At 41.0% G+C, this 25,010-nt stretch overlaps 5 protein-coding genes and 1 long non-coding RNA gene across 6 annotated transcripts; 4 read left to right on the top strand and 2 right to left on the bottom strand.

The window, feature by feature from the left end:
* The first annotated feature begins 153 nt into the window (after positions 1-153).
* LOC5518359 lies at positions 154-1,765 on the top strand. The gene is made up of 2 exons (XM_001638336.3): positions 154-732; positions 1,141-1,765. Exons 1-2 carry the CDS (start codon positions 233-235, stop codon positions 1,394-1,396), a joined length of 756 nt encoding a protein of 251 aa, XP_001638386.2. The 5' UTR covers positions 154-232; the 3' UTR covers positions 1,397-1,765.
* LOC5518355 (33 kDa inner dynein arm light chain, axonemal) lies at positions 1,756-6,893 on the bottom strand. The gene is made up of 10 exons (XM_048734756.1): positions 6,727-6,893; positions 4,678-4,826; positions 4,328-4,409; positions 3,698-3,785; positions 3,248-3,305; positions 3,105-3,161; positions 2,672-2,735; positions 2,116-2,280; positions 1,905-1,977; positions 1,756-1,847 (listed from the first exon to the last, which is right to left on the bottom strand). Exons 1-9 carry the CDS (start codon positions 6,805-6,807, stop codon positions 1,939-1,941), a joined length of 783 nt encoding a protein of 260 aa, XP_048590713.1. The 5' UTR covers positions 6,808-6,893; the 3' UTR covers positions 1,756-1,847; positions 1,905-1,938.
* A 1,572-nt stretch (positions 6,894-8,465) lies between these two features.
* LOC5518364 lies at positions 8,466-14,146 on the top strand. The gene is made up of 4 exons (XM_001638335.3): positions 8,466-8,614; positions 11,219-11,546; positions 11,690-12,960; positions 13,251-14,146. Exons 2-4 carry the CDS (start codon positions 11,229-11,231, stop codon positions 13,558-13,560), a joined length of 1,899 nt encoding a protein of 632 aa, XP_001638385.2. The 5' UTR covers positions 8,466-8,614; positions 11,219-11,228; the 3' UTR covers positions 13,561-14,146.
* Positions 14,076-14,488, bottom strand: LOC116602022. The gene is made up of 2 exons (XR_004290254.2): positions 14,289-14,488; positions 14,076-14,208 (listed from the first exon to the last, which is right to left on the bottom strand). It is a non-coding gene; the product is annotated as an uncharacterized LOC116602022 (long non-coding RNA).
* An 82-nt stretch (positions 14,489-14,570) lies between these two features.
* LOC5518371 (28S ribosomal protein S28, mitochondrial) lies at positions 14,571-20,894 on the top strand. Its single transcript, XM_001638334.3, has 2 exons — positions 14,571-14,872; positions 19,695-20,894. Exons 1-2 carry the CDS (start codon positions 14,601-14,603, stop codon positions 19,864-19,866), a joined length of 444 nt encoding a protein of 147 aa, XP_001638384.2. The 5' UTR covers positions 14,571-14,600; the 3' UTR covers positions 19,867-20,894.
* Positions 20,895-22,185: 1,291 nt separating this feature from the next.
* Positions 22,186-24,480, top strand: LOC116602070. The gene has a single exon (XM_032363181.2). It carries the CDS (start codon positions 22,686-22,688, stop codon positions 23,367-23,369), a length of 684 nt encoding a protein of 227 aa, XP_032219072.2. The 5' UTR covers positions 22,186-22,685; the 3' UTR covers positions 23,370-24,480.
* Positions 24,481-25,010: the final 530 nt, after the last annotated feature.

Here is a 25,010-nt window from a genome sequence, read left to right on the forward strand (position 1 = left end):
ATTTATTCATATTTTTAATTAAGATCATGAACAGCACCAAATCGTATAACAAAAAGGCTTGGCCATTAAAAGGGGGGAAAAGAGGTCAATTCGGGGTTCGGGAAAGTTTTTAATTAAAATTCTGTATCTCGCCATGCTTGGTTTACCTGTGCCCAGACATGCAACGCCTGATGAAAATGTTTTTGTCTTGCCCAGAAACTCCGGTGTGTACTGAGAATTATAGTGGAAGAGAATGCTCTCACGGATATTTCGTCTACCGGAAAATTACTCATCTCATCCTAGAAACAATGTCACAAGTAGCCTGATCAAGCAGTTTCTTGACCATAACATTGAACTAAAAAACTTCAAAGCTCTTATAGGCGGGCCGCATAGCAGCGGGAAAACTTCACTGCTATTTTCTTTGGCAATTTCCTTAGCAGAAGAGGAGAAAAATGTACTGTTTATCAGCCCCAAAAAGCTATCTAGGCTTCCTCTCATGCCTGAAGGTAGAGAACAACCTACTGGATCTGTTTTAAAGCGGATACACATGGTTTATTTGGGCTCAAAGGAGGAATACTTGAAGTATATGAGCTCCTTACATGTTGAGTTAAGCGACCTGGTATTTCACTGTATGATTGTTGATGGGCTTGACTGCTATATTGGAGGTGTTGCCAAAAACGAGGATGTAGCAGTAATTGCAAGGTTGTTAGCATACACGGTTGATGCGTTTACATTTTTGATTGATAAGCAACGGTGAGGAAATAAGAATAGCTGTGAATCAGTGTTAGCTTGATGTCAACCGTTTTTATCCATTTTGTCTTTAAGAGGGGGGAATCTTTATTGAGAGGGGACTTATTTCAAAAAGTTTTAATCCCTACAAAAGTCCCAGACGATATCTATCTATTTTAAGCTATCTATATAAAATGTATATTGTTTGACCTTAAATTAAACTAAGTAAGAATATCTTAAACCTTTGGTAATGTGTTATGTATGTTTATTAGAGATGGGTCTCTATTTAAAAATTTTGACGCTAGATATAAGTGGGGGCAGGGGTTGTAAGAGGACTGTAAAGAGTGTTTGTACAACACCTGAATTTCTACATTTCTGTTCCTAATTATATTCTTCTATTCCTAATTAAAAATGAATTGACTCTTTTTTTAGTAAAGATAATACTTCTGAAAAAGCAAGCATATTGCTGCTGTGTACAAGCATACCACCAGGAAGTATTACAGTGCCAAGGAGGATGCTTTATGAAAGATGGATGGATCATATATTCACAATAAAGCACAGAGACAATGATAGACACTTTCAATTATCATTGATGGCTCCTCTATGTCAAGTAGAGGGGACCACACTCATTGATGTCCAGTATATTCTCTCTGATGCACATTTTAGTTTGCAGGAAATTTCTGCTTGAAGCATTGTTTTTCAGTCTCCTGTGCAGCTGTCCTCAGCGTCAGTCTCAAATCCCTGACACCAAGGATGGTTCCCCAGTAGACTATTTTTTTCAGGGATTTAAAAAATGAAATTTCACAATGTAATATTAAGAGATTTAGGTATTTATTTACCTGTACATCAGTCTGAACATCCACTTGCAAAGATAAGCATATTTTGAAATACAGGGGATTGTACATAAGCAGTTTTAAAACAAGTATTTTAAAAAAAACTTGTAAATGCAAGGGAATACTTTGTAAAGATTTAAACTTGTGTGTAATGGAAAAAATAACGTATCAGTTAAACAGGTGTTTTGAAAGACAAACATTAAAATAAACATGATTATGTTGAACATTGCTTTATTGTGATTGTGTAAATTGTTGTATTGTGCAAACTAAAATATATACAGTTAACTAAATGATCACCAAAGGAAGTGCAAGATTCTCAAAAGCTGTTACATACACAGTTTGATCTATACAATGATGCTGAAGGTTTTAACCCAAAGATCTAGCCTTGATCTGATCTTTACTTCTTTGTTGGGGCAATAATGCCTTCTAGTTGTGTCTGCAAAGCAAGAATATATACCTTTGATTAAATAAAGCAATAGCATTTGTAGAGGTAGTTGTGGTTCACGACCCATGAGCTTTCAGTAATTGCAGTAATAGAAATCAGCTCAAATAGTATGCACATTAGACTGTTTACCTTCAGTTGCTGGTTTGTTCGTTTGAGGAACTGAATCTCTTCTGCATGTTTCTTCTCTTCTACAGCTCTCCTTTCTGCCTCACGTTTCTCAATGGCGTCACACTTGGCCTTGAGTTCGTTTACTTGGCGTTCAAGCTCACGCTTATCATTCTCAAGCTCAGTGATCTTAAAGAGAAAAACGAGTAATAAGGCTTTAAAGCATGGCTAAACATACAAACGTGTTTGTCAAATATTGAACTCAAACTCCAGCTTTACAGGATATTTAAAATGTTTTGATCTTGGTCAAACATGTGGATGTGTTGTAGAAGCCAATAGGATGCCATAGCAACTAAACACACAAACATGTTTCAAACAACATTTGACAAATATTTTGGTATGTTATGTTTTTCATGCAAATAAATTAGAACAGCAACTCATAAATAGCTTTTACTATTATTAGCCTGTGCATGCCATGTTTGTACATAGTGACACTTGAATTCAGAAACATATCTGGGGAATCAAACAATCTAAACTTGTTGTGAGATGAATTGGAATTGTGTTGTAAGACATTAGCCACCTTTCTCTCCATATCAGATTTGCCTTGCTCAGCCTGTAGTGCCTTCCTCATTCCAAAAGCCACACTAACAAGCAAACAATAAGGTGAGAATTTACACATTACAGTCTCTATTTTATATATTCAAAAAAAATAATGTTTGTGTAACCTCGTCTGATTTTCCAGAGAGAACACCAAAAATACACCAGAGCTGTCTAAGAATTTGATGTTTTGGCTTTAATTGTGTAGGAAATTACTGCTAAAGCAATGCATCTTAGTGGAAAATAAACAATCGTGTTGGCCCATCCTTATTGCTCTGTTCTCTCTTTGTATTACTTTTAAGCTTATTAGTTTTTTTTCTAGGATTTATTGTAATGCATAAATAAAGCAGTTTGGATTTCATTATTTGTTTCAATCAAATGGCAAAAAGAATCATAAATAAAAAAATACATCTTACCTGCTTTCATACAGAGTCTGGTAGGCAGCAATTGTCATGCGGATCTCATCTCGAACCCTGAAATACATAATCATCATATCATTACTTATTTTTCATTAGACCTCATCACTATTTTCGACATTTTTTTCATCATGACATCTTACCTAAGAAGCAGGAGACCTCGCTCTGCACAGTTGATAGTAACCTGACGAATAAGCTCATCTGTAAAAATGGGACCAATTAACAAATCAATTCAGCTATAGAGATAACATAAATTGGCTGAGATAATTTGCTTTTATAATCATCTTATGTATGTGTGTGGAGTTGTGAACATAACAGTGTGATTCCCGGACTTTACATTTCCACAATCAAGGTACAAACACTCACTCAAATCCTTTGCTCCCATAGCCACTAAGACAAATTTTGTAAAAAGAAAAGTTTCTGTCATGTTTCTGGTGCCTACTTTAAGCCTCTTTTTTTGCCACACTTTTTGATTACTAAGGCCCATGTCAATCAGGTGGAGCAGTCAACCATTTGCATTCTTATTGCCTTACTTTCTAAAACTGTCAAGGAGGCATTGGTAGTGCGTGTTGCACTGTATCTTATCTACTCACCAAAGCACTGCGAATACAGCTCTCTTCTCACTGGGCAGATTCCTGTCTCTCTGGCTTGCCTCTGCTGCAGACGCATGTCAAGTTGCTCCTGCATCAACAACCAAAGTCAGAAAATAGACACTCCCCTGGAGTCCTCCTTTCAAAGTTTTCAATTAAAAAATATAATGCCTTCTTTTAGCAGTTCACTTCTGAGGGGGTCCATACATTACAGCTTTTATTAAGCATAGCACAATGCGTGTCTGATGTGTACATATATGTGAATCACATGTCTACTGCATTAAAATTCAGTGGTGAATTTGAAAGTAAACGTTTTTTCAAAAAATTCTTAACATACTAAGATTCTTGTTTCTCTTTTATTTTCCAACAAATAATTGTTACTCCATCCAAAGAAAAATATGTCATTATTCCATTTGAAAAGAAATTCAGCATCTGATTCAAAAGACATAATGCCTTCAATATTAAAATTCCCAATTGTTGAGTAATAGATAATGTTTCTACATAAAAAGACAGCAAATGACATATAGTCACAGCATTCAATTTTGGGCCTTCTTAAGGAGCTAAATAATAGCAACCCAATACTTCAGCCTGGTGTTGATTCATGTCCCTTCAAGGATGGCTATGGTGTCTCACCTGTAAGTTGACCACATCCAGACGAGTGGCTGGGGTACTAGATACTTGTTGCACCCACAGTTGACCATTCTCAGTCCACTCCCTGCAACCAAAAACATACATTTGAGGATTATTAAACAAACAACAGATAAAGCTCTCTAAAGGACCACTCTCATCAAAGACCAGCTCCTTTAACAACCACAACTTTAAGTTCCTAAGGTTGGTCACTTAAAAGAGCTTCGTCATTGTTTTTACAAGGTTTGTGCACTTTATTGTCCCCATGAAAGGAAAAACCTCCCCCTGTTTTTAGCAAGGACTCCACTTCCTTGGGAATGGAAACCCTTTACTCACGTCAAGTATGGCATGCTTACCTTGGAGGAAGAATTGCATTCAATATCTCATCTGTCTGCTGGTTTTTCTGAGAATCCATGGGCGGCAGTTTGCTGGTTCGTGGGGGTTGAGGGACCGGCCCTGCTCCATTACCAGACCCAGGCTGTTGACTGACTTTCAAAGATCTTGCCTGCAAAATGACACAATTTAAATGTAAATTATGATTGAGCACAAAACCTGTCTTTCTTAGGCCACACCTATCCAGAAGTTTTTTTCCCCAAAATATTTCTTTTGCTGATGCGAAAATTTCCACGTCAACACGCAGCGTATTCAAATCATTTTCAGTCATCCACACGTATCCAGAAATTTATGAAAACACAATTGTTTACAAATCCGGCTCTCGTCCGCACGTATCCAGAGTAATTTCCAGCAGCATCCAAGAGTATGACGTAAGGCTATTTAAATTTAGTCCACATGTATTTGTATTCGTATCGGATAAAAAAAAATTCCGGATACAGCTGTAAAATATGCTGGTTATGTGTATGAGATTCAGGTTTTTAAAATTTTTTTGTGTTTTCCAAAATTTTCCAAAACGTGTAGACGGGCGGTCTGTACAGGACCCGAAATGATCCCAGGACCCGAAACGATCCTAGGACTCGAAATGATCCCCCAAAGTACCCCAACTGATCCCGGGACCCGAAACGATCCCCAAGAGTCCCCGAAATGAACCCCAAGGAATTGCAGTAATGGACAAACAAAAGGAATGTGGAAGGATTGGCTTTCAGTTTTAAAAACATATGAAACATTTTAGCGTCATTTTTGTCAGAAATTTGAATTAACTAAAACCATAGTATTAAGATTTTTATATACGACTGCGCGGGAAATACAGCTTTCAACAGCTTGGTTGAGTCAGCAATTGGGGTCAAATAAAAATTCCCGTGATGGTAATTTGAAGAACCAGGTGTGAATAAATAATTTATACATAACAAGCCATAAACGAATGTCTCCACAGATTAGACATGCCTCTGCTTTCCCGTAGGAAAATGTTTGTTTGAAAGACCTATCATAAAGAGAGATAGAGAGAAATCATGCAGTTGTGTACGCAATACTACATAAGGAAATTCAAAACTCACATATTGCTTTCAACAAAAGCCACATCTCTTAATATTTTGCAACGGTAGTAAAAAGGGTTGTTCGAGTGCATTACTCAGTGTGCTTTTGTCATCCCATCTTCTCGGCCAAACCGGCTGTCGGTAAATATTCGCTCGTGTGAACATGGATTTCGTGGTGAAAGCCACATTTGTTTGTCAAATGAATATAGATTTTTAGGGGTGATGTTTACCGGAAACGAGATTTCTAGTGTCAGAGTCATGTGTTGGAACTGCAAATGTTTCGAAGGTCAAAAGTTTGGTTGTTCTGAGCAAGGCTATGCTTTGGCTGTGCTATGTTTATATGGTACTCCTTTCAGTAGCAATTAGAAGTTGTGTATTTGTTTTGGACTCTGTTTATGGGTTTACCGCCGGGGCAATGTAATAAATAGAAGTATTGTATTGGAATTTAAGTTTTTTAAGTCATGTTATTTAGAAATAGATTCGCTGTCAACCCTTAATTATGCTTTAAGAATTGGAAGTGCTTTCTTCTGCTTTCCCTTTGTCCATTACCGCAATTCCGTGGGGTTGATTTCAGGGACTCCTCGGTATCGTTTCGGGTCCCGGGATCAGTTGGGGTACTTTTGGGGATCATTTCGGGTCCCGGGATCAGTTGATATACTTTTGGGGATCATTTCGGGTCCTGGGATCGTTTCGGGTCCTGTACAGGTCTTAGCCCCAAGTTTCCCTTATTTAACATTTCGAGGCAGCTGAAATGACTGGAATCTTTAAAGAAGTTTTTGAGTAGTTCTCGTGCAGAAAAGGAGGAAGATGCTTGCCATACGTACCAGATTGAACTAGAATCATTTGTTTAATCTATATAAATGTACAGGTAGAAATTACAGAGTGGTTTCTTCTTGTTCTTAAACTCTGGTTGCACCGAAATCCCCTCAAAACACACTTTAAGTGGACATTTTATAGCTTTCTCAGCGCTCAACTCACCCTCGGTGACTTCTTGTCGGTATTTCTGCTCACCAGGACAGGGTTATCGTACTTAACGAGTGAAGCATTTGGAGGAATCATGGTAAAATTCGGGTTTATTCGCAGTAGAGTTTTGGTTTCTTGCTTTGGCGCTGAACGACTTTTACTTGTGTTGCTATGGTTACCAGGCTTCACGGCTAATTTGCGAGAGGACTGTGACGAGACCACAGGGTGACCAAATTCGATTAAATAAAGTAGCATCACATACTGATTAGATGATGGATAACGATGTACTGAAACCCCAGAGGGGGGGGGGGGGGGGGGGTCTTACCATGTTGACCTTACAAGGATGCTCGTCTAATTTTCTAGGGGTCAAAATTGGGCCTTGGATATTTGTAGGGGGTTTCTGATAAAAAAAATAGGCGTTTCTCTTCGAAATGGTATTTTAAAAGCTTCTGAGGTATTTTTTATGGCAGCAATTTTTGGTGTGCAGGTATTCTTCGAATTTCCCGACGAGCATCTCCACTTTTACCCTGAAGAACCCTCCCTCCCCACGGGATTGTAACACATCTATTATTATAAGTGAGACCTCAAATATCAATACAGATGCACTTGTGGCTCTCGATCGGAAAAGAATAATAAATGATAACATATAAGCAATGCTTTACAATTGTTTAAAATGAAACAATTTCAAATAGGCCCAGTATTTGCACTGAGAGTTATTTTCTTTCCTTTTTAAAGTCCAGGCAGTGAGGGAGAGTTGCTTTCCCTTGCATACCCTCGAAGAGCGTAGAAATGTACCCCCCTCCTACTCACGTGAATGTCTTGTGATGCCGGATAGGATAGCAATCTCGGCTCAAAAATGCTGAATCACTTTGCCTGAAAACTGTTGTGAGAAATTCGACCGCTCCTTTCCGCTTTTGAGATAAAACTCCGATTATGTTTCACTCTTTATAGCTACCATGTCCCGCGGCGGTCTGGCTGCAAACCTGATCATCTTGTTTGAGATAGCATTGCTAGTGTATTTCCATATTTCAAAAGGGTTGTTGGTGGTTTTTTGTTAGGAAATTTTTTTTCAGAGAAAAGTAAAGCCAAAAACCCCACTAGCCCCCTCTGTGCCGGCCAAGGAACGCAACCCATTTCCTCCTAAATCAAAACGCAGTCAAGTCAGTCAAGCGAAGAGACTAGAGGTCTTGTAGCCGGGTATGGTCCTTAAAAAAAAAAAAAAAAAACTAAAGGTCCGGCAGGGTCCGAAATAATCCGGTGTTTCAAGTTGCTTTCAACTAACATCTATCCTAAAACAAGATTTATTTCATGGGGATACCCAAGCGCTTTCTACTTCACATCACACGTGTATCGCTCCTGGTATAGCTATGTCCTGGCATATTCACAGTGGGGATCTCTCGACACGAAAATCATACGATGATAATCCACACCATTGCACACCTTTATGCTTGATGGTTTATTGAAAACAGCTTGTATGAAACTAATAGCATGTATAATGCACACAGCAAATAACGCGATGATGCCATTTATCAAATGACAACACCTTTCGTAAACTAGACGCTCATTCCAACTGCTCAAATCATCTAGTATCGTGGCTGCCCTTGTCAGAGGGTGCCTACCCGCCTAACCTAGTCTGACTTTAGCGTCATTGTGTCATTAACCCACGTTGCCAGGGTCAAGAAAGCCTGACTTCTAGCCAATCAGAAAGCAGATATAGGAGCCGGTATCCGGATACTTGTTTCTGATTGGTTATGCTTGATAATGTTCGCGGGGGGTAATGCATACATAATCATCAGCCGGTGTGGATTGCCCAAGATTTGCCTGCGATCGCTCATCTAGGTTGTGTTTTCTTTCCATATCAGCAGTTCTTGTCGTTTAAAGCGCTGTTTGCTGCTGTAGAACGGTAAGTGTATCAACTCTCTAATCCTTAGGAGTGTTTTATATGGTGGAAAGTGTTAAGAAAGATCGCATACGATGAAATTTTATCGCTGCTATTTGTCTGTTCCGTGCCGTCGATCAACGTCGCTGGACATTTCTTCGTTCCTCATCAGTATTCTTCTCAACAATGAATAGCTTAAACGATTTATGTATTAGCTATTTACTTGTGCTTATAGACTTAAACTCTGTTTCTTTGGGTGATGTCTTGTTCTATAAGGCACGGAATTAATAAATGGATCACTGAGTTATGTAGATGTCTAGAAACGCTATAGCGTGACTAAAAAAAGATCAAGTATCTATAGCTTGTAACTCGTAATATTGCGATCCTGCGCCATTCCGTCGGTAAAATGATTCTTGAAATTCCTGGCAGTCGCCCAGAAAATGCCGACTATCCTAACAGCGATGTTATTGTTATTGTATTTCTTGTATGACCTTCCATGATCTCTGAGTCTGATTGATTTCATACTCACGTCCATTTCGAGCTAGTTATGTATATATACAATTACAAAAAGGATCCCTCTTCACCAACCCCAAAATCTAGGCTTGTAGCTAGTAGCGCTAGGGGGCTAGAGTGTGGGTTTGTAGGGGGTGGAAGGGGGCAGCTCCCCCAGTGGAGTAAAAAAAAATTACTAAGGGCATTTATCTGATTAGCCTAGTGTCTCCTTCCCTGCTAGCAGAGGCCTCTTTTCTCTGTATTTCGCTCGGCTGGTGTTCGCGAGGAAAAGAGACCTCTGCCATGTGTTTCAAGTTCGTTTGATCAAACCGCCATCCACCATTGTGGGATATTTACATTAACACATTGACCCCTCAACCGGCCTGTACTGGCTTTGGGAAGTACCCACAACCCAAAAAATTCATAAATGCAAACTAAACACAAGATAAGATACTCAGGCATCAGTCTAAGGGATAAATGGTCTTGCAGATATGCATCCAACCAAGGTGTTGGCATCTACTCTTAAGCCAAATGATAGCACAGGTTCTTTGACAAATCTCAAAATCGAACAAGGAGAGAAAAGCAGAATCACCCCTCTCAATTAAACGCTCAAAATACCACACAAGGGAGAGCGATCAGCAAACACAGCTCAAGACACAAATAGATACCTTTATTCTGATCCTCCAGGTACATTTCCTTGGCCTCAAAACACAATGTCCACTCCTTGAAGGGTTGTACAACCACGAAGATGTCTTTACGTATTGCAAAGCATTCTGGGAGATCCAGGGGAAAATTCATGAGGGGAAGGCCAGTCAACACTCCTCTCCCCAAAGTCAGATGGTTTTTTATAAGTCTTTTCACCCCGAAGCCAAACAAATCAATTCCAGGTCATACAGACCCAATATAGCAGTGTAAACAATTTTGGAATCAATTTGGTTTCAGAAAAGACAGCACTAAGGAGAGCTGTGGTGATTCATTAGAAAATTATTTTCTCATCCAGGCAAAGCCATACAAGAAAAAATCATCATGAATCCACCTTTGCTTGCAAATATCCATAAGCAAAGCACTCAATTATGCCCCAAAAGACTTCATGATGTCCTGAGACACTCCTAATATGCTCATAGCTGTATTTTTGATGAAAAATACAAGCAACCATCAACTTGTGCTCGCTTCAGCACAACGACGAGGGATCAAAAGTGGGGACCGCAAAGCACTGTTGGAAAGCTTGGATACCGCTGACTATGTGCAGCTGTGTTTGACTTTGACGGGCTGTATAAAACTCAGAATAGGGGGGAGGTATCTGTTTTCAGTCTGTTTTTTGTAAATTCAGCTCAAAAAAGCCAGGAGTCAATGGGTTAAAGAAACTCTCCTGCCCAGATGTCTTGAAATTTATCCCACAAACAAGACAAAACTCGTCTTTGCTGCTTTCGCTGTTCAATCTTTTAACAGATGTTTTAGTGATTGAAACTGAACAGTTGTTTTCTTTTTTCGAAGAGGAGAACTAACTGGAGTTTGATTCATAATTTGCGACAAAAATTAGCATATTGACAGCTTTCGCGTGATGGTACAGGTTTTGGCACGTCATGTGGTCACTTAGAAACGCTTACACATGCGCAACAAAAACAGTTTTGACCCATGGCAGAGGTCTCTTTTCCTCGCGAATGCCAGCCCAGCGAAATACAGAAAAAAAGAGGCATCTGCTAGCTGGGAAAGTGTCTCCTCCCTCGCTCGAACAAGGCTACATAACATGCCCATTTGTATTATTTTAAATGTTATTGTTCAGTCTTTCTTACCCCAAACCTCAGTGCCTATTGCAAGTCCCCCCTCCAAATGCCAAAAGTGAGGGGTTAGGCAAGGAAGGAGAAGGGAGCACTCCATTTGAACCTGAAATTTATAATGTGCCTTAGAAAAAGGAAATTCCCTTATGAAATCAAACTTTCAATAGACATTCATTTTTCATACATTAGGCTTATTTTTTACTAGAAAATAGAAGAGAAATGGTTGATGATGAAGGATATGATTAGATAAGTATCATGTAATCCCAAAGGATTAACTGCTTGCTGTTACTCCTTATAATAACAATTGTAATCTATTTTAGTCATGTCATCACTAAAATGTCACCATTGATCTGTCTAGAGCCAAAGCTATGGATACTGGGGAGAAATGTCTGTATGTCCTTGAGGACGTAAGAGCCAAGATCTCGCTCTTGGAGAAGGCAATTGATGAAGTCGGCTCTGTTAAAAAGAGCTTGAAGATTTCAGCTGCTGACGTCAAGGCGCAGATCCGTGACAATATCAGCCGCCACCTTGAGGCCCTGCGGAACCGTGAGACCTGGCTCCTGAGTCAAGTGGAGGTGCTCCAGCATGGAAAGGAAGATGTCCTGCGTCTGCAGCATGCGGAGCTGAACCAGGCTGTTGGTACTTTGAAGCATGCCCTGGCTCTACTCCAGAAGAGTGATGGAAAGGTACTTAGATAATGGCAGATCTAAGGAATAGTGTCCCTTCCCCTGTCCCCCTTTCCCTCTTTTGATTCTAAATTTTAGAAAAACTATTAGAGCTATTTCCCCAGCAGAACCAAATATATCAAAGATTCTTTTTGAATTTCCAGTCAGAGCACATTGAGGAGCAACTGATGCACACCATCCAGGCCATGGAGAAGTTCAGCCTCCAACCAGAGGAGTCGGGCTTCATCAGCTTCCGTGCACTCAACATGGAGCTGCTAGACCATATCCGTAGGTTTGGCATGGTCACTGCTGATGACTCCCTCCAAGGGTCTCTGATGGAGATGAGCCTAGATGGTGATGTAGACGGGGGCAAGCGCAAGTACTCCACCCAGTCCGACTGTCATCAGGACTACGTCGATATTAGCAAGTGGCTGAACAAGATCCAGCTTGCAGAAGCTACCCACCACCTCATGCCCAACAGTCCATCAGTGAAGTTTGCCTACATTGAAGAATTGAAGAAGTCTGCGATGAGCCAGTGGATCAAGAACCTGCAAAATCCCCCAGCTGAACTGCCAAAGTCCAATCCCATTACTGAGACCTACTCAAGGATTGCAGCCCTTGGACCGGAGCACTGGCTGGCCTACAAGCAGCGCCAACATGATGAGCGCAGCCTGGCTGAGACCCTAAAAGAGCTTCAGAAAATGAGAGACCTTCAGCCCGAGTTGTGGCTGAAGAGGACCAACAGGCAAGCACCACCAGAAGTTGTGTCCATCCTGGGTGAGACCTATGCCAAAATTGCTGCTACTGGTCCTGAGATGTGGCTGAATAGAAACGAGGGTGAAGTCCCAGCTGAGGTGAATTCAGTCCTTGGTGAGGCCTATGCAAGAATTGCTGCTACTCCTCCAGAGATTTGGCTGAAGACAGTGAAGGGAAATGCTGCAAAGGAGGATTATGCAACAATTGCTGGTACTCCCTCTGAAATGTGGGTGATGAAGATTCATGGGGAGACGCCTGCTGTTCCTGAATCCAACAATGTCAAGGTCTTTGCCAAGATTGCTGCCACATCCCCGGATATCTGGCTAAAGAAGAATCAGGTTTTGTCATCTGATACCAAGGCATCTCCTGCAGAAGACTATGCAAGAATTGCTGCTACTCCCATTGACCAGTGGCTCCAGCCCAAGCCAAGCTGCGGCAAGACAGAAGCCTGTGCCGATTGCAAGTGTGTCTCTATCAGCACTGATAGTGACATGGGAGATGCATCAGATGCAGATGATTGGCTGAATATCAAGAAGGAAGATGTTGTCTCAATCGAGGATCTTGACACCCTTCTTAACCCTCAGACCCCTAAGCCATCGCCTTCACTGGTAACACCAGCTCACCAGCCATGGATTCTCCAGCCTGATCCGGTCAAAGCTAGCCGTGTTCTTGAGGACAGGTACGTACAGTATATCTTAAGTTATATTTTCATATTTAATGGGTGCTCCCTTGGTAGATGGCCTTAGCGATAGAGGCAATACTGTGGCATATTCACCTCATGCTGTGTGTCTAAACAATAACATTGCATTTGGCTATTTATTTCACTGGTGAATCAACTCTAAAGGGGGTGTGGAGTTGGGTGGACAAACTAAAAAGTAAACATAAAAAGGGGGATTAACAACAAATTCACTGTTTTGTATAAGTTTCTGTGTAAATGACCTTTTCTCTATTTGCTCTTTTCATCTTTAGTTCTGGCATCAAAGGCTACAGTGACATGCTCAACTCCCAACCCATAAAAAACTGGCTCCACGACTGGACGAACATCACTGAACCACTCCCCAGCAGTGGCTTCAAAGAGTACATGGATTCCCTTCCAGCCTCCTCCAACTATTGGCTTGCCGGTGCCAAACCACGTGATGACATCTGCCTATGGCTTGCACGCAGCTCCACCAAGCGCTGTAAGGAATGTCCCAAGAGTTGCTCAAACGATCTCTTCGGCATGTTCCTAAATGCACACTCCACTGGCAGTGATGGGTGGCTGCTGAAACCCTCGACCTAAATGCGTATTTTCTTGGTGGTTTTACTTAACTTGTGGCTTTCCCTTTTATCCTATTTTTTCCAACACTACAGTCCTAATTTTCTACAGACAGTGCTAAGCTTTTTTAAGACTGTAAATTTTTCAGTTCATGCTTTTCCACATATTTTGTACTAGACTGACCAAAGCCTTCTAATTTTTTTGTCCAATACACTGACAAATTTGTGCATGCCATTGTCTGTAACAATCAAGGCCACTGGAGCATATTAGAAAACAAAGCAAAACAATGGAACAGGGCAATCCCATGCCTACACTTGTCAGTATGCAGAATTTGTGAGTTTCCTTGATTTTCGATTTTATTTGTATTTTGTACACCCTCAGCTATGTTTTTAATTTTGACCACAAGTTACGAAACCCAACAAAGGAACCGGATTTGATGAAGCCCCCAAAAAAGTTAGAAGCTTTGAAAAAGCTTAGAAAACGAACATTAAAAAAAAAACAAAAAAAAGTTATTGTAGTTTACAGTATAGTCATCGAAGTATTTTCAGGTTTTTATGATTGCTTATGAAGATTGGTAATGGTACAATAAAACAATAAGCATTGAAATCAATCTGTGTAGTTTTGTGTCAAACTCGAAAGTACCAAGAAAATCATGATATGATGATGCTGGATCTAGAAATGAAAGGAGACAAGTGGCATTAGCAGAGATACTGGGGAATTTTAAGACGTGGAGCTGGAATCCATAGATTCACCTTTTGTCACATGCTGTATAGATTGGATTCCCACCCTCTTGGGTATATTGGCCCCTTTTGATAATCCTAGTGAATTGTTGATTCAGTCCAGAGAAGGATTTTTTGCCCTTAGATGTTGGATGGCAAACCTTCAAGTATAATAGATGTAGAACTCGTTTCTAATTGATACCTTTGCTTCCTTTCAGTGCAAAAGCATTAAAATAAACTTTTTCAATGTATTAGTTTTTGTGTCCCTATTTACCCCTGTGGGTTCCCTGTGGAAATCGAAATCCAATAGTTATACCGCTGTTCAAAAGTAACAGGGTTTCTATCATGGCGGCCGCCACATTAGGTCGAATAAGCTTGGACAGAGTATTTTCTGCTGTTAAAAGACCGATTCTTGGCAGGCTATACAATGCAAAAGCTAATGATGTAGAAAACTTTGACGAGTTGTTGCGAAATTCTCAGTTTGTAAAGCTGGGACGGCCGGCGGGGAAGCGATTAAAAGGCAGAGTTATGCACGTTGTTGCAAGAGATAAAGCACAGGATGTTTACGTCGATTTTGGTTGGAAGTTTCATGCCGTAGAAACACATCCATTGCACAAGTAAGTTTATAAATGGAGAAGTGGCAGAGTTGTGTTTATTCTTGGAACTCAGTTGCATAGCTGTCAACCTCGCTTAAGAAAAAATCTTGAGAAAATACAGTGAATGTATCAGAAGTACCAAGATTGCTAATGCGGGAGAAAACAGAAAGTGTGTGGGTATTTTCAACAAAATTGGTAGTTTCTCGGTGTTACAGAGCACCAAGATGGCGTCCATCACCTCTAGCTAAAGCACCAAATCGGTGTTCTCAGACAAATTCTCAAAGCACCACACAAATCACTACTCTCGCCGTTTGTCGCCATATTGCACAAACATGGAGTCTTGTTTTGTCAGCTTTGTCAGTACTGACAAATCGACAAACGCGTTTGAAGGCAGATAACCATCGCACAAAGACTGACAAATCTCCACTGACAAATTTTGTCGACCTTTTGACTGACAAATCGACAAACGCATTTAAAGGCACATAACCATCGCACAGAGCACTGACAAATTTTGTCGACCTGTCGACTGACAAATCGACAAACGCATTTAAAGGCATATAACCACCGCACAGAAGACTGACAAATGAACACTGACAAATTTTGTCGACCTGTCGGCTGACAAATCCGACAAACGTGTTTCATGGCAAATAACGACAGCACAGAGCACTGACAAATCAACACTGACAAATTTTGTCGACCTGTCGACTGACAAATCGACAAATGCATTTCACGGAACATAACCACCGCCTAGAGCACTGACAAATCGCCACTGACAAATTTTGTCGACTGACAAATTGACAAATGCGTTTAAAGGCATATAACCACTGCACAGAGCACTGACAAATCGCCACTGACAAATTTTGTCGACCTGTCGACTGACAAATCCGACAAACGCGTTTAAAGGCATATAAGCACCCACAAAGGACTGACAAATCGCCACTGACAAAATTTTGTCGACCTGTCGACTGGCAAATCGACAAACGCGTTTAAAGGCATATAATCACCGCACAGAGAACTGACAAATGAACACTGACAAATTTTGTCGACCTGTCGACTGACAAATCCGACAAACGCGTTTCACGGCAAATAACCACCGCACAGAGCACTGACAAATCGCCACTGACAAATTTTGTCGACTGACAAATCGACAAACGCGTTTAAAGGCATATAATCACCGCAAAGAGAACTGACAAATGAACACTGACAAATTTTGTCGACCTGTCGACTGACAAATCCGACAAACGCGTTTCACGGCAAATAACCACTGCACAGAGCACTGAGAAATCGCCACTGACAAATTTTGTCGACCTGTCGACTGACAAATCCGACAAACGCGTTTTACGGCAAATAACCACCGCACAGAGAACTGACAAATGAACACTGACAAATTTTGTCGACCTGTCGACTGACAAATCCGACAAACGCGTTTCACGGCAAATAACCACTGCACAGAGCACTGAGAAATCGACGATATGGCCAAGTGCTCGCCAGCCTGTTTACAAGTATAGCAAACAATAGTGGAGCAAGCTTAGTGCCTTGTGGTACGCCCTCATTAGGGAACACAGGCGATGAGGTGTGGCCACTGATTTTGACGCGCTGTGGTCGGGCTGTGAGAAAGGCAGCAATCCAATTTTGGAGATACTCGTTGACTCCCAGGAGGTCGAGCTCAGACATTAAGACGTTATGGTCGACTAAGTCAAAGCCCTTTGAAAAGTCGGCAAAAAATATGCGCACATAATTTTCGCCTCTTTCAAGCGATTCAAGGATGCAATGGAGAAAATACACCAGGGCCAGCACAGTAGACTTCCCTGATACAGAGAACTGTTTAGGGTCAAGCTTATCCTTGACGCATGCGAATAGCGAATCAAGTGCAAATCCCTTCATAACTTTAGCTAACTGAGAAGCGGTGCTTATATGCCTTTAAACGCGTTGTCGGATTTGTCAGTCGACAGGTTGACAAAATTTGTCAGTGGCGATTTGTCAGTGCTTTGTGCGGTGGTTATATGTCTTTAAACGCGTTTGTCGGATTTGTCAGTCGACAGGTCGACAAAATTTGTCAGTGGCGATTTGTCAGTCCTCTGTGCGGTGGTTATCTGCCGTGAAACAGATTTGACGGATTGTCAGCCGAAAGGTCGACAAAATTTGTCAGTGGCGATTTGTCAGTGTTTTGTGCGGTGGTTATCTGCCGTGAAACGGATTTGTTGATTTGTCAGTCCACAGGTCGACAAAATTTGTCAGTGGCGATTTGTCAGTGCTCTGTGCGATGGTTATGTGCCGTGAAACGCGTTTGTCGATTTGTCAGTCAAAAGGTCGACAAAATTTGTCAGTGGCGATTTTTCAGTGCTCTGTGCGGTGGTTATATGCCTTTAAACGCGTTGTCGGATTTGTCAGTCGACAGGTCGACAAAATTTGTCAGTGGCGATTTCTCAGTGCTCTGTGCAGTGGTTATTTGCCGTGAAACGCGTTTGTCGGATTTGTCAGTCCACATGTCGACAAAATTTGTCAGTGTTCATTTGTCAGTTCTCTGTGCAGTGGTTATATGCCTTTAAACGCGTTTGTCGATTTGTCAGTCGACAAAATTTGTCAGTGGCGATTTGTCAGTGCTCTGTGCAGTGGTTATATGCCTTTAAACGCATTTGTCAATTTGTCAGTCGACAAAATTTGTCAGTGGCGATTTGTCAGTGCTCTAGGCGGTGGTTATGTTCCGTGAAATGCATTTGTCGATTTGTCAGTCGACAGGTCGACAAAATTTGTCAGTGTTGATTTGTCAGTGCTCTGTGCGGTGGTTATGTGCCGTGAAATGCATTTGTCGATTTGTCAGTCGACAGGTCGACAAAATTTGTCAGTGTTGATTTGTCAGTGCTCTGTGCGGTGGTTATTTGCCGTAAAACGCGTTTGTCGGATTTGTCAGTCGACAGGTCGACAAAATTTGTCAGTGCTGATTTGTCAGTCCTCTGTGCGATGGTTATGTGCCGTGAAACGCGTTTGTCGATTTGTCAGTCGACAGGTCGACAAAATTTGTCAGTGGCGATTTGTCAGTCCTCTGTGCGATGGTTATGTGCCGTGAAACGCGTTTGTCGATTTGTCAGTCGAAAGATCGACAAAATTTGTTAGTGTTGATTTGTCAGTGCTCTGTGCGGTGGTTATATGCCTTTAAACGCGTTTGTCGATTTGTCAGTCGACAAAATTTGTCAGTGGCGATTTGTCAGTGCTTTGTGCGGTGATTATGTGCCGTGAAATGCATTTGTCGATTTGTCAGTCGACAGGTCGACAAAATTTGTCAGTGTTGATTTGTCAGTGCTCTGTGCGGTGGTTATTTGCCGTAAAACGCGTTTGCCGATTTGTCAGTCGAAAGATCGACAAAATTTGTCAGTGGCGATTTCTCAGTGCTCTGTGCAGTGGTTATTTGCCGTGAAACGCGTTTGTCGGATTTGTCAGTCGACAGGTCGACAAAATTTGTCAGTGTTCATTTGTCAGTTCTCTGTGCGGTGGTTATTTGCCGTAAAACGCGTTTGTCGGATTTGTCAGTCGACAGGTCGACAAAATTTGTCAGTGGCGATTTCTCAGTGCTCTGTGCAGTGGTTATTTGCCGTGAAACGCGTTTGTCGGATTTGTCAGTCGACAGGTCGACAAAATTTGTCAGTGTTCATTTGTCAGTTCTCTTTGCGGTGATTATATGCCTTTAAACGCGTTTGTCGATTTGTCAGTCGACAAAATTTGTCAGTGGCGATTTGTCAGTGCTCTGTGCGGTGGTTATTTGCCGTGAAACGCGTTTGTCGGATTTGTCAGTCGACAGGTCGACAAAATTTGTCAGTGTTCATTTGTCAGTTCTCTGTGCGGTGATTATATGCCTTTAAACGCGTTTGTCGATTTGCCAGTCGACAGGTCGACAAAATTTGTCAGTGGCGATTTGTCAGTCCTCTGTGCGGTGGTTATATGCCTTTAAACGCGTTTGTCGATTTGTCAGTCGACAGGTCGACAAAATTTGTCAGTGACGATTTGTCAGTGCTCTGTGCGATGGTTATGTGCCTTTAAACGCGTTTGTTGATTTGTCAGTCGACAGGTCGACAAAATTTGTCAGTGGCGATTTGTCAGTCCTCTGTGCAGTGGTTATATGCCTTTAAACGCGTTTGTCGATTTGTCAGTGCTCTGTGCGGTGGTTATCTGCCGTGAAACAGATTTGTCGATTTGTCAGTCCACAGGTCGACAAAATTTGTCATTGGCGATTTGTCAGTCCTCTGTGCGATGGTTATGGGCCTTCAAACGCGTTTGTTGGTTTGTCAGTACCGACAAAGCTTATAAAACAAGACTTCATGTTTGTGCAATCTGGCGACAAACGGCGAGAGTAGTGATTTGTGTGGTGCTTTGTCGCCGATTTGGTGCTTTAGCTAGAGGTGATGGACGCCATCTTGGTGCTCTGTAACACCGAGAAACTACCAGAAAATTAGGCTTGAGAAAAGGTTCCAGGAGCTCCAAAAAGGGGGTCCGAGGCAAGGGTTTTAAGAAAGGGGGGGCTGGATTCAATTTTCGTCCGTGTATTTCCTTATATTTTTTGTTATTTCAAAGCCAAATATCAAATATCTTAAATTAGGTGGGGCGGGGCCCACCCCTAAGTCCGCCGCTGAAAGAGTGGCATATAAAAACACGGTCTAACGATAAGCACCTGTAAATAAAAGTTGCTTCTCTACATGTGCAAGTAATATAAAATTACAGTTGATCAGGATATATGGTTCCAGGTCATACAATGGCTTGAATGGGCCTTTTAAAATGTTTTCAACTGCATTTAAACCTTGTTTTTACTCTCTTTCCACTTATTTTTCCAAACTTTTTGTATTTATTTTAGAAACTTTAATGTTGGCGATGAGGTTGAAGTTACACTTAAAACTCTTGAGGCTACTGGACATTTTCTTGGACAAAGTAAACGAATAACCTTGTGTGAAGCTGAAGCTAAATTGACTCCATTGAAAAAGGACAGCAAAGAGCAAGAGAAAACTCCAAAAGAGTATCCCAAGTGACTTCTGTTAATTAAATGGCAGAAATAACACGAAGCATGATAAACTAGGGGCTTTTCATAAGAGATGATAAAAGTTGATCATCATCTCATTAGGGTATAAAATCTTACCCACTGCCATCCCTTTGTGGATGTTAAAAGGTTCTTTCAATTGAGCTATCCTTAGGATCTCATTGTAATGGTGGCCCTGGAATACCTGAAACGTATCAACAGTACCTAAACAACAAGCCAACATGGTTACTTTTAACCTCACCCAATGCTCTATTTCTTAGGGATAAGAATTGCTGTTGTGCTAATCCTAAAGATAAAGCCCTGCTAGCAGACCTTTCTTCCTAATTGTTTCTATCAGTTACTTATCTGTGTCGTGTCTGTTCGTTTGCATTCTCATTTGTAAGTGTCTGCAGAAGAAACATCTGCCGACAGCGGCTACCGGATGCCATTGAGCATTAGTCACCTCCAAGTTTTTGGAGGTAATCACATGGTTTAACCAATTGTTTTTATCACAGGTGTGACAGCTTTTAGGGATTAATTCACACTGTATTGTATAGAAACACTCAAGCAATCAGATTTCCAGAACTTTTGATGAGAATGCTCACAACTAGCACCATACATAATAAACAAAATAATAAGAATGAATTGTTAAACTAGTCTAAGGGCACATTTTTTTTACTTGTGATACCGGAATAAGAATGATTAGAATAGAAAAAAACTCTCATTTGTTTATCCCGCGTTCCTATTCCGGAATGGAATGAAGGCCATTCCACCCATTCTGCTACCTGTAGCAGAATGACTCATTCCAGAATGATAGGAAAAAAAACACACCCTAAAGTTGTCTTATGCTGTTATTACAGTTAACCAAGAGTGCAGAAGTTCAAAGCTCCTATTGACACATGTTATTAATTGAACCTGTCAGTGCTTGTCTTGGCTTTGTTCGCCTAGTATTCATGTATTATTTAGAAACTCTGGAGTATCGGACTTCTGGTCTTGTTTGATAGCAATATTTATAGCAAAAATAAACTTTAACGGCTATCAGCTACGAATCTGCTACTGAGCCCAAGAGCGAGCAATTTTGCATGATTAAGAACCTCAGAGTGGCTGCGGCAGGGAATTTCAAAATACAGCTTCGCGTGTTGAGAATTCCCATGCTAACTGTAAAAAGAATTTTGTGCACGCTTAACAGACAGAGGTTTCTCATGCGGACACAAACAAACGGGAACGCGAAAGAACAGACGAGCCACACATAAGTGAACCGATAGAAACAAACAGGAAGAAAGCTCCGCTAGCAAGGTACACAAATGATCACCCACCCCTCCCCTGGTAACAAAACCTACTATACATTATTAGTTTTGTAAACCATGAGAAGAAAATTAAACGGAAATGGGAAACAACATTTTTACACAGATGCCGCCTCCCCCCCTCCCCGTTTAGGTATACACGCGTGGAGCACAACGACAAGTGTGGCTATAGTATTTAAAAAATGGTCAAGAGGCGGCTTTACCTTCCATGTCGGCATACGCCCATTCCCTTGAACTCAGAGCATAATAAATCAAACAAAAGCAACGCCAAAGGAGATCAGTACTTTTCTGTCATTGTTTAATAGTAATAACTTATGGGCAGTAAAATAAGCCTCGCGTTCGGTCATTCTTACATTTTTTTTTTTACTTTATCTAGCGCTCACTAGACGTGTGGCGCTTATAATATATTTAACGGGGTGATTACTTGAATCTGGGCGCTAAAACAAGTATCAAGGCATATCGTTGCATATTTGATATTAGACAATAAATCGAGACTAGAAGCCTATCTAGAGACCCGCAAACGTTGGTGAGTGCCACCTTTTTGTTTGTTATAACTAATATTCAACAGTAACAGAACTCTACTCAATTTAGACGTGTAATTTAGTGCCTTTGATGATCGTAATTTAGCGCATTGTAACAATAGCTTAGTTACTGTACCTATTATATTATCATTGATTTCAGTTTGACCATACGCACGAGATTGAGAAAGTAAAGAAACTAAAAATCGTATGCGTGCTTACACGTTTGTGCAAAAGGCTTCCGATCGCGACCATTACACGTGCTATTTGTAGACAAAACTATAAAGCATAAGCTAGATCACTCTGGTATGTAGCCAAATCCGACAATAAACGTTCCCGTGGATTGCAAAGGCATAAAAAAAAATCCCTTTTTGTTTTTTTCGGGGTTTTTCAGATTTTTATCAGAGAACTCACTCCTTACCCCCCTGAAAAAAAATTGGGTCCACTTTATCGGATTTCGCCCCCCCCCCCCCCCCAAAAAAAAAAAAAAAAAAAAAACCTGTTTACCGGCCTGTGTAGACAATAACTATTTGACAAGAGGTAACCTTTGTGGCCCGACTAATAAGATTTAATAAAACCCAGGGTAACTGGTTTACTCTCGTTTCGCCAGCTATCAATTATCGACCCTGCTGTAAAAAAATCACCTTGATAAGCCCTCATCCATCATCTAAATGACTTTACCGTATTTTATATAAATTTGAAAACGACACTGTTGCCATAGGAAACACCATTAATGCCACCTATGTAATAACGAGATGTAACATAATAACTAACTAGCACTTTCTGCTTCAATGGTCTGACCACCTGATTTTCACATAAAGACCGTTAATTAATACTCATAGTGATTTAGTTATATTATCGTCATCTAGAGATATTGTACTTTCCTCCGATGAATCACACCAAAACTTCAAGTTCGAGGATTTAGGATGAGTCGATCGTGATTTTAGAAGTGGACTAAGCGTCGCATGTAAATAACCAGAGTAACACAATAACGCGAAGCATAACAGAATATGGTGGACAAGAATCCACGAATTGGAACCCCAGAGCTGCGAAGGAAGGATTTTTTGGGGTTGCAGACGGCGAGGAATTGGGGAAGTGCTCCAGATATTAATAAACTTCCACCGCTGAACATAAAAGATGTTCGCAAGTCGAAGACCCGGCAGATAAACCGGCCTCCGACACCGAGTCCACAAATGCGGGGGAAACACTTCAACTTATTCGGATCTAGTCAAAGAACGCGCAATTTATCACCTTCTTCTAAGCAGAGATTAGATTTAAGTCTCGATTTGCAGCCGCTTGTCAAAGGGGGTGGTTTTGTCAATGGCTTAAGACAAAGTTTAGCTGAGGCCGAAAGCCCGCGTCTTTCCGTTCGAAGTTTGCCTTCGAGTCCAGTTTTACCCCGGAATGCAAAAGTTCGGAACAGGAATCCAGCAAAAAGACTAAACAGTGATTCGGAAGCGTACTTAAAAGGGAAATTATTAGGCTCTAAGGATGAGCATATTATGAAGTGGATCCGGGATGTCGAAAGTAGTCAAGAGGATTTATTTGCAATGCCTAGCACCGACACAGCGGAATGCGGTGGCGATGCGAGAACTTCTATAAGTTCATCAGACTCTAGAGATCAGGACACTACAAGTGCTACTCCCACACTGCCAGTTATTAACGAAGGAGACGGTTTTGATTCTCTTGGATAAGCAACAGGAAGATGTTTGTTTATTCAACTTTGTATATTACTTTGGGGTATAAATTCAATTAGGTTCTATAACAAACATGACGCTAGCACACTTCACTAGTCGACCTTGACAAATTTAATCCTTAAAACGTTTAAAAAACATTAGTGTGTTATCGGTAAATTGCTGGTTTTTCGTCATTTACAAAAGTATTCAAGAATGCTTGCTTGGGTTCTAGTATATCGGGTTTATAATTAAATTGAAAAAAAAAATCAGGCAGAGCACTTCATGCCCACTTGGATATCAGAGCAGAATTGATATGATCAACGTGACGCATCACCGAAATCTTTCTAAACGATGGGTGTATTTAACCTTAAGTCTATTATAACAGCTTTTATTTGATGTTATATTATATAATTTATTAGACATGAGGTTAGACATGACGCACCTTTATTAAATCATATCCAATATGTTTTTGCGATCAAGTCATTTTAGTCAAGTTCTTGTGAAAAATTTTTGCCATAAGACCAACGGATTGCGCGCTATATTGGCTTCACAGCTAGTTATTAGGAAGAAGGTATTATATATTGCGTATCAAAAACCGTTGGTGCTTTTAGGAGAAATTGGTGATTTTTTCGAGTTCTTTTCTGGACTAGATAATAATTTATTATTTGAAAACAGCTGCATGCTCATGGTAATGCGGATACCACTAATGACCAGTTAAAACTTTTGTTGGCGGAACAATGGCGTACATGGGTACATGGGTTCAGCACCTCTGGAGATTTCTTTGTCATTGAAAATGGGTCTATATTTATCTTCATCTAAGGTCTTTGCAAGAGAGCATAAAAAATCATGATCTCTTGGTTTAGGTAACTGGACTAATAAGATAGACGGGGAGTTATCATTTCTCTACAGGCCTGTAGCAAGGGGTAGAGCGCACTTCCCTCGGCGTCCACAAAGCGATCTTTCCTTTTATGGAAAAAATCGCCATGCGCTAACCCTCAGAAAATCCTTGCTACTCACCTTGTATGATTTGTAGTTTTAACAGAGAAGTAATGTGCATTCTTCGTTTTAGTATGCTTATCTATATGACCTTCTGGTCTTTTGAGGAGATTAAAACTGTGAACCTGCTCTATCTTGTCACCACTTATTGATGGCATAGATCAATACCTCGTGTTGCACGCTGGGGTTGTTAGCCTGTTGCGTGACAATCGAATGTTGCATGCTGGGTTGTTATTGTGTTGCGTAACAATCTCATGTTGCGCGGTGGGGTTGTTAGCGTGCTGTGTGACAATCTCATGTTGCGACCTTGGATTGTTAGCGTGTTGCGTGATAATCTCATGTTGCGCGCTGGGGTTGTAAAGCCCCGTGCAAACTACGCCAGCACCTTCCAGCATTGCTGGCGAATTCTTGCTCGACTGACCACAAAACAAAGGAAATGTCAGAAAGTCCATTTCCCATTTTGACATTTCCTTTGTCCTATAGTCAGTCAAGCGAAAATTCGCCAGCAATGCTGGCAGGTGCTGGCGCAGTTTGCACGGGGCTTTAGCGTTTTGGGTAAGCAAAACTAAGCTCTGTAGCGAGCGTCACGGAGAGGGTAAAAGAACATTCTTCTTCATCTTTTATTCTCCTTGCTTTCTTATCAACTAAGCGCCTGAGGTACTG

Source organism: Nematostella vectensis, chromosome 11 (genome assembly GCF_932526225.1).
Source record: "Nematostella vectensis chromosome 11, jaNemVect1.1, whole genome shotgun sequence".
NCBI classification, from domain to species: Eukaryota; Metazoa; Cnidaria; class Anthozoa; order Actiniaria; family Edwardsiidae; genus Nematostella; species Nematostella vectensis.